The sequence below is a fragment of the Hyperoodon ampullatus genome, assembly GCF_949752795.1.
Source record: "Hyperoodon ampullatus genome assembly, chromosome: 14".
NCBI classification, from domain to species: domain Eukaryota; kingdom Metazoa; phylum Chordata; class Mammalia; order Artiodactyla; family Ziphiidae; genus Hyperoodon; species Hyperoodon ampullatus.
The window spans coordinates 84,386,146-84,400,217 of record NC_136927.1 but is presented as its reverse complement, the minus strand read 5'-3'; the positions used below and the strand labels follow the sequence as shown (position 1 = coordinate 84,400,217).

The 14,072-nt window shown below is 53.0% G+C and overlaps 1 protein-coding gene across 1 annotated transcript; it reads right to left on the bottom strand.

The window, feature by feature from the left end:
• Window positions 1–2,025: 2,025 nt before the first annotated feature.
• LOC307062686 (neuroendocrine secretory protein 55-like) lies at window positions 2,026–2,757 on the bottom strand (the record flags this gene model as incomplete). The annotated part of the gene is made up of 1 exon (XM_079718467.1): window positions 2,026–2,757. The coding sequence occupies one exon, from the start codon at window positions 2,755–2,757 to the stop codon at window positions 2,026–2,028; it is 732 nt and encodes a 243-aa protein (XP_079574593.1).
• Between the last annotated feature and the right edge of the window lie 11,315 nt (window positions 2,758–14,072).

The following is a 14,072-nucleotide window of genomic DNA, read 5'->3' as shown; positions in this document are numbered from 1 at the left end:
GGTGAACTCAGGCTGCTAAGACGTTAACAGAGAAAAAACAGAACACTTAATGCCACGGAAAGGAACACAGAACCGCTGTTTTTACACTAAGTAGAAATGTCAGCTTTGGGGAGCCCCATTTCTCTTAGGCAGTTTCAAGCTTTCAAGCCAAAGCCAGGGCACACCGGACCCTTCTACAAGTCCTCGGCAGCCTCCAGACTTCTGGACATTTCCCCGCTGCCCAGGGAAGGCCCCTTCCCGGTATTTACTAGTGAAGACCAGAGCAGCATCCAACAGCCATTAGTCAGCGCCGCAGCCCAGCATAACTAAGTTCTGGGGCTCCGCGACGCCTTTCCCAGGGAAGAGACCTGGAAGGAAGACCCTTGAACGTGTGTTCCTTCTGGCCGCAACCTTACCTTAGGAGTCTAAGAACCTGACCCGTCTTTTCAAGTCACAAAACGTTTCACTTCCCGCCCCCCCGCCCAAATCATTCTCATCAGAATAGCTCAAACCAACGCCAAACGAGACGCGCGCGCACCAAGATAAGGCCAATTTCCAAATCGGGTGAGGTTTTGTAAATACATTTCACTAACCAGTCTTTTCCCCCAGGATTGGTGAGAAAGGCACACTTTCCGCACCGAAGATGCGTTACCGGATTGCGGCCGTTTTTGTGCTCCGACACCAGGGCAGCTTCGCCTCCAGGTTACAGATTCCAAACTTAGCTCTGCCCGAGCTGAAAATGGCCGGTGCGCGCAGCCTCCCCTCCCCTCCCCTCCCCTCCCCTCCTCGAGTCTGCCGTAGCCGCCGGCGCCGGCCCCTGCCCCCTCTCGACCGATCGCCCAAGGACTTGCGTCGGATCCAACACCTTTCCCCAGCTCGGCGGGTGCCGCGCTCTTTGGGGACGCGTTGTAGGGCTCCCTGGTGATAGGCGCGACTCCCTCTCCAGCTTGTTCCTTGTTCCGCTTTACCTTTCCGCTCGTGACCACCTCGCTGACCTCTTAGCCCCTCTCTTACATCCCAAGGCCCTTGCGCAAACAGCCCGGGACCTCTCCAGCCAAGCTGCACCCAGCCCCGCCACCAGACTAGCTGCGCCAAAAGGCTGGCGATGCCCCGACGTGACCAAGCCCACGCCACCAACCCTGGTAGCCCGTTGGGCACCTCCCAAGGCTCCCGTACCTCCTCTACCTGCCCTCCAAGCACCGGTGACTCGTGGGGAACCGCCGGCCGGCTCTTAGAGGTCGGCTCTGGGGCGTGCGGGCAGGTGCGCACGCTCTTTGCTGCGGTCTCCGGCCCCGCGAGCGCCCGGAGACGGGCGGTGGCGGCCAGGACCGGCGCGCAGCCGCGGGGGGCACTGGCGCCGAGGTCCGGCGGCTCCAAATTGACAGCGACGGGACCTGGGCTCTAGGCTCCGAATGTTTTAAGCGGCGCGCGCGCGTGCGCGCACAACTTTCCCCGGGAGCCGGCAGTCTCCGGAGTTGTCGCCCAATCCCAGCCTGGTTAGTATTCGCACATTGCAACAGTGTCGCTACAGCCGGGCGGCTCTGCTTTCTGAAAGTTGGCGCGAGCACCTCCGAACCACGTTTCTGGCACCCGCCAAGGCCAACTGGTTTGAGACTACTTACTCTAGGAGGGAAAAAAGCACGTAAAACAAGTGACTTACCCGTGCCTTCTGGGTGTGCAGCTCGAAACCTGGGGCGCTCCCGGAATTCAGTCGTGCATCCTGGACACCAGCTCGGAGACCTCAGGCTGTCTCTAGAGGGGCGCGAGCAGCGCCCCGCCGCCCCTCCAGCCAACAAGCCTTTGGCCACCCGGGCGCCCGCCAGCGCCCCGGGGGAGATTCGCGGAGCTCTTCCCAGCTCGCCCTGCGCCCCCGCCTCCAGGGCTAGCTAGCTGAGCCCGCTCTCTTCCCGCCTTCCTTCTAACCTGCCTTTGCTTTCTCCCTCCCTTCCTCCCGCCGCTCCTGCACCGACCCCAGACTCCCCGGTTTAGCGGTGGGCCACCAACCTGGGTCAAAGAAAACGAGGAGAATCTGGGGCGCGTCCTCCATTAGTGACGCCGGATGGGGATGGGTCCCCTTTTGGAAGGAGACTCCGGAGATGGGTCGCGGCGGGTGGGCTTCTTCGGCTTGCAGCGGCGCCGCCGCTGCTTCTCCTCCTTTGGCTGCTCAGACTCCTCGGGGTCCCTCGGATCCTTGTCCTCGGGCTCGGGCTCCTCCCCTTGTCTGGGGCTCTCAGGCTCCCGAGTGCTGGGCTGCGCGCGACTCGGGGAGGCGTCGGGGCTCTGCAACCTCAAGGCGTTGAGACGCTCAGTGAGAGACTGCTCGAAGGTGCGGCGCTTGGGCACCACGGGGCCGCGCTCGTCCTCGGGCTCGGTCTCGGGCTCAGTGGTGGGGGCGGTCTCAGGCTCGGTCTGGAAGTCGGTCTCCGACTCGATTTCAGACTCGGTCTCGGTCTCGGATTCGTAGTCGAACTCTTCCTCGTACTCCAGGCACTCGGGGAGGGAGAGCTCGAGGTCTGTCTCCTCGTGCTCGTAGTCGGATTCGGGGGGCTCGGGGAATACCTGGGCGGCGGAGCGGTGGTGGGCGTTAAGGAAGCTCCGGCGCTGGGCAGCCGCGCGCTGCTGGGCGCGGGCGCTGGAGGTGGCGAGGGCGCGAAGGAGCGCGATGGAGCAGGAGAGCCAGAGGAGTGCGGTGGCTGCCCGGCGGCCTAGGGGTGGGCACAGATCGTTGTAACTGTGGCGAGCTCGGCGCCCTTGCTGAGCTCGGGATCTGCGATCCATCCTCACGCACACTCGGCGAATCCGACCCACCCTCTGGCTCTGCAGAGAGCAGCTCCGAAGAGCATCGGCTGCTAGAGCCGAAAAAGGTGCTCCTCGCGAGGTTAAGAAGCTGGGTCCGGAGGTCCCAGCCCCACCTCGGCGCGAGGAGAAAAAAGGAAGCACCTACCTTCTTGACCACTCAACTTTCTAAAGCTCCGCGCCTCTCTGGGCAAAAAGAAGGGATGGGAAAAGGGGAGAAAAAGTCTATCTCCTCCCAGGCTCCTCTCTCTAAGTCTTAGACTCTGCAGCCTGAGACTCGGGAGAGGTGCCTCCGCTGGTCCTCTCGCCTGGGAGAGGAAAGAGGAGACTGAGGCGAAGACAAGCGGGGCGGAGAGGTTCTGCAAAGTTGCGCGCCCGGACTTCTGCCGGGCATGTGCAGTAGGGAGGCGGGGGCGGCTCCGCGCGAGTTGCGCAGTGGCGCCGAGCCCCAGGCGTAGACCCTAGTGGGCCGGCAGATGGCAGGAGGGAACCTTGTTTGAAAGGATTTGGGCGATGGGAGTGGCTGGGGGCCTGGCGGGTGCCAAGGAGCGAGCGAGCGAGCGAGCTAGCTACAGGTTAGAGTGCTTGCGCAGCTAGGCATGGGTTCTCCGTGGGGTCCGTACCGCTCCCCAGCTTCTCCAGGGTTATCGATAAGTTGAACAAAGCCCGAAGCAGCTAAAAACCAGACCGCAAAATTGCGGATATTCCGGAGGAATGAGCTTCTTGTACGTCAGTGTTAACGGTGCGGTTCCGGGCATTTTCCAGGGGCTCAATAGTCTGAGCGTGGTAACCTCAGGCAGTCATTAATCATGAGATCACCTTTGGCAGACCCGGTACAGTGACCGTAATCTGAGCAGTTTCCAATCCCCCCAGCCACCAGTGCGGCCTCAAGAGGCTAATTAGTTACCTAATGGATAGATGAGCATCTTCCCTAAGAAGGACCCCCACAGACAGACGGAGTGATGGTTTACACGTCCCCAAGCCCGTTGGTGGACCACCCTGAGCTCTAGCCGAGAACATGTGCCGAAAGTCTAATTAGCTGGAACCACTGGTTAATATCTGTGCTGATATTCAGTAGGTGCAGCCCGTTCTCTGCCCCTGGGGGGCGCTGCAGGGCGGTCAGCTATCAAGGAAACCGCTGGGTACCACTCAAAGCTCTTTTCATAAATAGGTTTTCAACGAAGTGAGTTCATTCAACAAGTGAGTTCATTCAACAAATGTTGAGTGCCTAGCCCGTGCCAAGCTCTGTTCTAGGTGCTGAAGATAGAGTAGGAAGAAGAAAAGGAAAGAAAAGAAAATCTTACATCAAGGGAAGGATACTTAGGATTAATCTGCTGTTACTCAGAGCATTAAACCACTCAGGACTCCCTCCTTACCCACCAACATTGTTTAACCCGGCGTGCATTCTAGTGAGAAAATTATTGGATCAACCAGAGCATTAGGGGTAAGGGACCGCTAGACACTCTAGGTCATGTCGTTGAACCCCAGAGGAAATGAGTCCATCTCTTTCTCAGCCCTGGAAAATCAAATGAGCTCCATGTCCTCCTGGAGGGGGATCCCTGGAGTGGTCGTTGCTCAGGCAGGATGGTACTTCGGAAGCTCTGGGGTTCCAGCTGTAACCTGACTGCTGCTTCTGGGTTGTGCATGCCCTCCCCGTAAAAATACGGAGCATCACTTTTGCCCTTGTGACAGGTCCACCGGTGGCATAACTCAGAGCAAAACCATCTTCCTAGAATCTGTGGAAACAACAACAAGGCTTTACAGGTGGGACAGGTGGTTCTTCTTGTCTTTGAATCAACATGGGGGAAACTTGAAGAGTCCATGAGGTAATTCTGCCTTCCCTTCTGAGGTGGTCCACCAGGTGTCCCCTCCTGGCACTGCTTCCTGGTGCCCGAAGTGTCCTGCACCCACAGCTCTTCCTCAGTGTGGAGTGACTCACCCTTATCCCTTGCGCACCATGCCTGCCTTAGAGCTGCTGAGCCCAGAGTTAAGACCTCAGTGAGATCCTAGCGACTGTTTTGACATGTGGAGGTTTTGTTTCTGCATCTTCGCTGGGGATGGTCTTGAATGCTCCTGCCCTGTCTTCTTGGCTGTGTCTATCTTGCCTCTTGTTTTCTTCGAGTTAGTTTGTAGCATTAAAATACTGATTGGTCTAATAAAGTGGGATTGATTGCAAACCTGGTAAAAGGACAGACGTCTGCATTCTCGTCGTGCTCTCCTCCTTACCACTTTGCAGAGTGACTGAAAGGGTTTTATTATCACAGGTGTCTGGATGGCTCCAGTCATCATATGGGTGGTATCAGGGGACACGGGACAGGGCCCTTTGGAGCTGCAGATCTCAAATCCTGGTCTCTCGGCCCCAACCTGAGACATTTCCAAAGGTTCTGCCCACACTGACCCACCCGCTTTTTCTCTTCAATCAGCGCAGCCCCCCTGACAGTGAGTGGAACATAAAGACATCGTTCAAGTGGTTCTCAGGGCACATTGGGAAAAAAATCAGGAATATGTGGGGTGCTGCTGAATGCCCTTTCAATGGAGACAAATGCCAGCTGTCAGCGACGAGCTGGATTACGATTCTTTAGTGTACATAAGAAAGTACTTCGTTTTGCAAAAGGAGTGCTTTCTGCCTATAATGGAGCTGGCAGCCCGGAGCCGATCCACTAATATAGATACATCGAGATTGCCTGCGTTATTAAAAAATGTGCATTACATAATACGTATTTTTGGACTAGGTTTTGCATTACTAATGCACTTTCTTTGCAAGATGCATTTTAATCAGCAAATGAACATTTAACAAAGCACTGCATTTAGAGCCCCAGTCATGTATAGTTACAGATACATTTCTGGCGTACATTCGACACGGGCTCTGGGAGCAGGAGGACCTCGCTGAAAGACTGTTCCATCTCGCACTTAGTGCCGGGGCTGAGCAAATGGCTCTGTGCAGAAAGCGCTCTTTAAAATGCATTATGTGCATGACTTTAAAAGTGCTTGCTGCAGAGTGAATTTCGAAAAGGAGCAAGTGGGTGATGAACGGCCTCGGGTTGTTACCAGGCGAAGGAACGAGGGGCTCTGTCTGTCTGCGGTCAATAAAGTGTGGACATATATCACCGGCGGGGCTCTGCCAGAGGGAGGCTCCTGGACCCACTGGACGGGAAAGTGCAGCTCCCAGTCATTACGATCAGGGTCTCATTTGGACGAATGGTGAAGAATACTGTCTTCAGCCCCTTAAAGGATTGTCCTGTGGAAAAGGCATTAAGATGTATTTTATGTGGCTCGGGAGGGCAAAATTAGAACCTATGGGAGGCAGTTTCAACAGGCAGATTTCAGCTCAGCCCAAGGAAGGATGTTCCAACAATTAGGGCTCTGAAATGGAACGGCTGTCAGGAGATGGTTGGCTCTTTGTCAGAAGCGGCGTTAAATCAAAGGACAGATGACCACATATTAGAGATGTTTTCCCTGGGACTCCTGAGCCAGGTGGAATTAGAACTCCACGCTCACCGAGTTCTTTTCAAGTCAGATTCTGGTTCCATGAAAGGGATCTGGAGGCCCTGGGAGAGGGGCTGGGGGCTCTATTGATGGACATGCTCTTCCGACTCGGCTTCTATTTTAGAAGCATTTGAAAGTGCAAGTGGCTCAGCGGCAGGAAGGAATGTCTGGGTGGCAGTTTCAGGACACGAGCAAACAGGTGTCAGTGATGGAGCCTCGGCCCCTGGTCACCTTTTGTGACCAGGGTAGGGCTCTGTGACTCTCCGCTCCGCAGCTCATTTGCTGAAGCAAAGAAATCCGTCTCTGTCTATTAATTGTATCGGGCCTCTCTGCCTCCCCTCCCGGAGCTGTCTCGGAAATTAAAAATGAAATTGACTATTTAGCAGTCACACGTTGAGTCACTTCTGTGACCAAGACACTCTTCCAGGCATCGTGGGGAGACGGAGGTGATTGAGAAGTGACCAACCCCTGTCATCTGACAACACGCATATCAATGTGAAATGCCTCCAACTATTAAAGAGTGGATTGCCAACAGGTGCCACATTCTAAATCCTCGCCAGATAGATAAACCAGGGAGGGAAGCTGCCTGACAGTGGTTACAATCGGGGAGAGCTCATCTGGTGGTGTTGTGAAAGAGGTGGGCTTTTACCTCATCTGCCTTTGAGGTTTGGTTTTCTTTGTTTTTGAAGCCCATTAGAGGAGTGCTTTCAAGCCACCTGTTCCTGCATGCCTACTGTGTGCGAAGCCCTGTTCTAGTCACTCTGGGGGAGACAGATGACTCACGTGAATTCTCAAAAGGCTCGCCAGGCCATTGTCATGGGTTCCCTCGGCACCAACACGTTTTCCAAGATGAGACACAGAAGTTTGGTTCTGCTCCTCCAGGCGAGTGGGTACAATCGCTCTTGAACACATTTTTTTGGACAATCGTCGATAAGGACTATTTTTAGAGATGGAGAGCTTTTCAAACTTTCCTTTGGGTAGAAATGAACTCAGGGAGTATGACGTGCTCCCCACCACTGACTGTGGCAATCAGCCAGAAAGGCTCAAGCCCACTGGGAATTTGGCATTGCCTTGCTGCCTGCCCCCCCCCAAAGAGGTCTGGGTACAATACAAGAGCATTTGGCTCGCTTTTCTGGGGCCCCACGAAGCTGTCACTCAGACGGCGCTGGTATCTGTCGGCTCTCACCAGTAGAAAGGGCGACAAGCCCGGGCTCCTGATTTTGTGATTTTGGGGGTGTGCCATCTAGAGCCGGAAGCAAACAATAGGGGGAAATCATCATCTATTTGACATGGCTGGCTTCTGTCCAGGCCTTTGTTGGGATTACAGTGTTCTATTTGTGCCCTTCGTTTTTAAAGGGAGATAGGATCAGAAGTGCACTGTGTCCCTGTGCAGAGCTGCTGGGGTCATCCTCTCAGGAGCGGCCCCTCTTGGCTTTGTGCGCTGTCGACGCGACATCCACCTGCCTGCCTACCTACCTACTCCTGTCATGGGAGGAGCAATTTCTAGGCTCCTAATCCAACAGGAAGTGTCTGGAAGGCCCCTCCCCCAGGCAGAATGTAAGCTTGGGTGGGCAGGTCCTCCTGGGGGCGGGGTACCTCCCTTCCTCTGCTTTGCCTCTGGCTCTCAGCTTTCATGAGATGTAGTCCCTGGTTCACGCTGGACTCTGGCCCTCTGCCTGGCTCTGTCCTGGAGAAATGGCTGGATTCTGTCACCTGCCCTGCCCCAGCCTGCCTGGTGCTCTCCCGTGGCCAGCGCTGCCCGTGGCCCAGGTGGCGCTGGTGTCAGCTGTGTCCTCTGCCCTGCACGGCTGCCCCTCCTGAGGCGAGTGGGCGGTGGCTGAAAACACTGCTGATTGCAGAGGACCACTCAGCTGTCAGGAACATCCTGCAGTGCGTGGTTTAGCTTTTGTCCAGTCTCCCACCTGGTCCCCCGGCCACTGGCACTGACAGAGAGCCTCAAAGTTGTTTTTCTGTTCTCTGCTGAGGGTCTGACTCACCCCTTCAGGCTTAGTGGGGGAGCGAGGCAGCAGCAGGGCCGAGGGAGAGAGTCTCGCTGGTGTCCTGGTTCGGGACAGCTCAGATCTGTCCTTTCAGCCCAAGCTCTTCAAGACATGATTAGACCAATTTTACGTATCTAGTCACTGAGGCTTCGGTAGATTGGGACTATTTCTATACGTGCAAAGTGAAGTGGAGAATTGAGGCAATTATCTTCAGGCAAATGATGCTGGGCTCTAATCAGCCCGTCCTCATAACTGGGGAATCAGCCTCATTCACCGTGACAGTGCTTTGAGTTGAAGAGGATTCTAAGGTATTTGTTTGTTACTTGCTCTCGGCTTTGTTTTTCCCAGTGGCAGTCGGGGAAGGGCCCTCCTGCCCGCACAGGCGTGAGGGTCTGTAGCACCCCGAGGCTGTGGGACCTGTCAGCCAGGCAGGGGCCAGGGGATGCTCTGGATCAGCTCCCTGTCAGCAGGTCCACGGCCAGGTGTGGTCCAGGTGACCGACCTCTGCTTCCTGCTTCTGGTGGAGGCCTACCCCCCACTTCTTCCCTTGTGCATGAGGGTCCTGAGATGTTGGGGCAGATGATGGACAAGGTCACCTCCAGTGCCAGGATAATACAGGTCCCAGCAGGGCCCACAGTTAGACATGAACCACCCAAGGTAAAGAAAATCTCACAGAACTAGAAGAAAAAAGAACAGGTCTTCTCAGATCAGAAATGAAAACTCATTATTGTCTGGTGATGATGACTTCTGGACCCTCCTACCTTCATCCCTTTTTTTTGGCTAAAAATCATTGTAAATTGGGAGTATTTCCCTTTGCTGGTCTAGAAACTCCTTCCTAAAAGAGCCGTTGCTTCCCTCCCACCTCTTCACTCCTGAGGGAAGAAGGAAGAGCAAGACTTTTGTTTTTCCAAATCTCTGAGGCCTGATTGATTTGCGGCAAGTGAGGACTTCAGGTCTCATTGCCCTTGAGAACCATCCGTGTAGTTAGGAAGCCGAGAACAGCAATAGGGCCCTGTGGGGCCTGCTGGGTGCTGGGCCGGTGCGCCGCGGCCCCTGACTAAGGAGCCCAGAAGGTTCCCTGGCACCCGCTGCCAGCGCCTCCGCCACCCCACCCTCCCACTCATAATTAGAGAAGAGGATGAATCTAAGGAATTTCAAATTGTGTTTTGGACAGCCTCGGAGGTGGGAGCTTGAGATGGCCCTAAGAATTCAAAACACAGGAATTCAAAACACACAGGATACGAAACACACAGGAATACGCAAGGTTTTTCTGGATTGTCAGGAAATCTTCATCTTTGTCACTTTGAAATTTTCTGATGTTGCTTAATTAGTTTAAAACAAACAAACAAACTCTGAAACTTCCTATTCCAAACTGAGATGGGAAGGTTTTGAAAAACATCAGTCTGTCCTCAAGACTGCGGCGGCATAGTGCGGCTTATGTATCTTTCTTTTTTTTTCTTTGTGGTACACGGGCCTCTCACTGCTGTGGCCTCTCCCGCTGTGGAGCACAGGCTCCGGACACGCAGGCTCAGCGGCCATGGCTCATGGGCCCAGCCGCTCCGTGGCATGTGGGATCTTCCCAGACCAGGGCACGAACCCGTGTCCTCTGCATCGGCAGGCGGACTCTCAACCACTGCGCCACCAGGGAAGCCCTTATGTATCTTTCATTGGTAGCGAGTTTACTTCTGCCATGTTTGTCAGGCTGTGGCCTCATTCCCCATTGGTTTAGTTGGTTTACAGCCTTAGTGATCATCGTTTCGTGCTATATTTTAAGATCTGCTGGGGCAAGAATCTTCTTACTGCATATTATCTCAGACTCCTCTGATGGTTTTGTCCATTTATTTTTCTATAGAATTTAAGATACGGGACTTCCCTCGTGGTCCAGTGGTTAAGAATCCGCCTTCCAATGCAGGGGACGCAGGTTCGATCCCCACGTCCATGTGGGAACTAAGATCCCACACGCCGCGGGGGAATTAAGCCCGCGCGCCACAACTAGAGAGAAGCCCTCACACCACAACGAAGACCCAGCACAGAAAAAAAAGAAAAGAAAAAAGAGTTTAGGAATCATTCTTGTCAAGTTCCATAATGACCCTGGTGATGCCTTGACTGGAATTTCATTTAATCTATAAGTTAGGAAATAGCGTCATTTTTTTTTCTGTGTTTAGCCTTCAGCCGGAAGTATGGTCTCTCTCTTCGTTTGAGTTTCTATTTCTCCCATTAAGGATCTGTGTTTTCTTTATATAATTCTGATGTATATATGTGGAGTTTGATATGTGAATATATATCATATATTTCCCAAGTATTTGATATGTTTATTGCTACTGTGAACGGACTCTCTTTTATCATTATATTCAGGCTGTTTATTTTGTGTTTGTAGGAATGGTATTGAGTTTTGTGCATTTTTCTCCTATTCTGCCACCTTTAGAATTGGTTGCTTTATGAGGCAACCAGGAGCTTGCTCAAGCGAGCGCTCAGAGGAGGTTTGCTGCAGGAGGGTTTTGTAGACGGGAATCCCGCACAAGGGAGCGAACTGAGCTGAGCTGGTGGTTGCCAAATGCCAATGTGCAGCGAAGTGAGAAAAATAAAGATGATGCAGTGGGGTTTTCATCAGGTTAAATTTATTCAGGGAAGGGACTGTCCTTGAGATGGAGGCTGCATAAGCATCCTACCTTTTGGTATTTCAGTGTCATTTCTTTTTGAATGACAGTAGATAGTAATATGGGTTTTTTGGTTTTAAGATTTTGTTTTTAAATTTGGTTTTTATTTAGTTTTTTAAATGACTTTACTTAGCATATTTAAAAAAAAAGAGAAACTGGGTGGCAACCCAGGTTGGCATTCCATATTTATTTGGAAATTTCAGCATTGTCTGAAATCTCAAAATCAGGAACTTCCAACTCATGTCCTTTCCGACTCCACAGTTTCGTGATCGTTGGTAATCCTGGGCTTTTTTAAATTTTAAAATAATTTTCGTTTATTCTTTTGTCTTCTAGTTAGCCATATCACTTAGTTAAATCGGTGTTTTTATGTCTTCTTTCCTCTTTTTCTGGTTTCTTCACCCTTCCTTTGTGTGTCGCCATGTTCTCTGAAAGTACGTGAGAGACAAGAATCTTTGCTCCTTTTCTAAATGAGATGGGTGCAATGGGGCATCCTCATTGTGCTTCTTTCTTTAAAGGGATTTTCTCTTAATGTCTTTTCTCTGATGGGATTTAGGTGGGTTTTAAAAGGAAACAAGATGGTATCCAATGAGAGGAACTCAACAGAGGGAGTTGGGATGAGAAGCAAGAAGCCCGATTTGGGACCAGCTGGGCTGAGTATACACCTTGCCGCCTCTGCTTCATAGCTAACCAGTGGCCTTACCTGTCTGGTCTTCTGCCTCCACAGGTGCAAAATAAGATCCTTCTAGGGTCCAAAGAAACCCGCCTTCCAGGGTTGTGGAGGTGATCACATGAGGAAAGAAATAGGAAGTGCTTAGTAGTGGTTGATCGCAAGCAAACTGGTACTGAGCTGCTGAAAGGAGAGGTCAGTCAGTGGTAGGGTCACTGTCACTGATGGTGGTGGTAAAGGTCAAGAAGCAGGAAGGTGATGGTTAGGATTGGCAGGGACCCAGCGAGGCAGAAGGGACCCAATGGAAAGTGCGAGAGGCCGGTCACGTTGGGCCTTGTCTCTTAGTGGCCTCTTAGATGCCACATCTTCTTTATCCACTCATCTGTCATGGGACACTTAGGTTGCTTCCGTGACCTGGCTATTGTGAATAGCGCTGCAGTGAACATAGGAGTGCAGGTATCTTTTCAAATTATAGTTTTTGTCTGGATGTATGCCCAGGAGTGGGATGGCTGGGTTGTACGGTAGTTCTATTTTTAGTTTTTTAAGGAACCTCCATACTGTTCTCCACAGTGGCTGCACCAACTTACATTCCCACCAACAGTGCAGGAGGGTTCCCTTTTCTCCACGCCCTCTCCAGCATTTGTTATTTGTAGACTTTATTTTTTTTATTTATTTATTTATTTATTTATTTATTTATTTTGCGGTACGCGGGCCTCTCACTGTTGTGGCCTCTCCCGTTGCGGAGCACAGGCTCTGGATGTGCAGGCTCAGCGGCCATGGCTCACGGGCCCATCCGCTCCGCGGCATATGGGATCTTCCCAGACCGGGGCACGAACCCGTGTCCCCCTGCATCGGCAGGTGGACTCTCAACCACTGCGCCACCAGGGAAGCCCTGTAGACTTTTTAATGATGGCCATTTTGACTGGTGTGAGGTGATACCTCATTGTAGTTTTGATTTGCATTTCTCTAATAATTAGTGATACTGGATATCTTTTCATGTTCCTGTTGGCCATCTGTATGTCTTCTTTGGAGAAATGTCTACTTAGGTCTTCTGCCCATTTTTTGATTGGGTTGTTTGTTTTTTTTGATAGTTAGCTGTATGAGCTCTTTGTGGCCTCTCGATGGAAGTTCTTAGAAGCCATAGTTTGATCTACAGAAATGCACTGAGTACCCACTATGGGCCATACTCTGTATTAGGCACCAGGGTATGAAGGTGAGCTCTCTCCGACCCTGTCTCTCCACCCGGAGCTGGGGATCTGGAAACAATGCATCACCACCTGAAGGAGGTTCTCATTACAACCCGACTCGAGCTAAGCCCACTGGAAAAGAAACGTGCTTTTTTTTTTTTTTTTCCCAGAGTATACGGCGGAGGAAGCTGCCCTCGATCTGGGCACGTCAAGGAATACTTTCCTGGGAAAATGTTATGTGCACACTTGAGCTGTGAACTGAAGGATGAACATGGGGTGGGGGTCGGGCGTCAGGAAGAGCGTGTTCACGAGCCCTCTAGTGGAAATGATGACGTGCGTGTTAGGGGAACCAGCGGAAGGTCAGCAGAACTGGGGCACAGAGTGAGCCGAGTCTGGAGGGTGGGCGGGGGCTGCCACGCGGGGCCTCACTGGCCTGGCAGGACGAAATGCGGTCTTTATTGTGCCTTGAACAGGGAAGCCTCTGTCCTGATGGACGGGAGGAGCCATCATCAAGTTGTTGGTTTCAAAAGTCTCTCTGGCCACGGGGTAGGGGGTTGGAATTTGAGGGGCAGAGAGATGGTGGTGGCTGGGAGCACGGCTCTGAGAGTTATTTAGGAGGTTGACCAACAAGGCCTGGCAGCAGCATGGATGTGGGGCGTTGGCTGGGTGAAGGGTGACACCTGGCGGAACTGGCCGAAGTCAGTGCCTTTCTCTGGGCTCGAGGGGGCGGGGGACCTCGAGTTCTAATGGGCTGAGTGGGATGAGAGGCGGCTATTCTAACTAACCTGTGGGGTTAGGGCCTTTTTTTGGGGGGGGGGCATGCTGCGAAGCATGCGGGCTCTTAGTCCCGACCAGGGATCAAACCAGTGCCCCCCTCAGTGGAAGCACTGAATCCTAACCACTGCACCTCCAGGGAAGTCCCTAACCTGTGGAGTTAGAAGTGCCTGTGGGCCACGTGTGAGGAGGAGTCGACTAGGCAGGAAGAGGTCATGGGTCTGGAGCTCGATGGGAGGGCAGCCGTGGGAGCAGAAGGAATCTGGCACTAAGGGGGGTTCCAGGGAGGGGCCCCCCGATGGGGGACAGGAGCCATCCCCGAGCTGGAAGGGACCTGGGAGATCAAATCTTAGCTCCTTGGCTGTACAGGTGAGGAAACAGGCTCGGAGGCGGGTGGGACCTGCCAGCTAGTGGCAAAGCCGTCTCTCAGACGGGATCTTTTGTGGTCCAGGTTCAGTGCCTGGTTCGCTGTGCCAACTGGGGGCCTTCACGGAGACGCGGAATGCGAGCCAAGGGCTCGGATGTC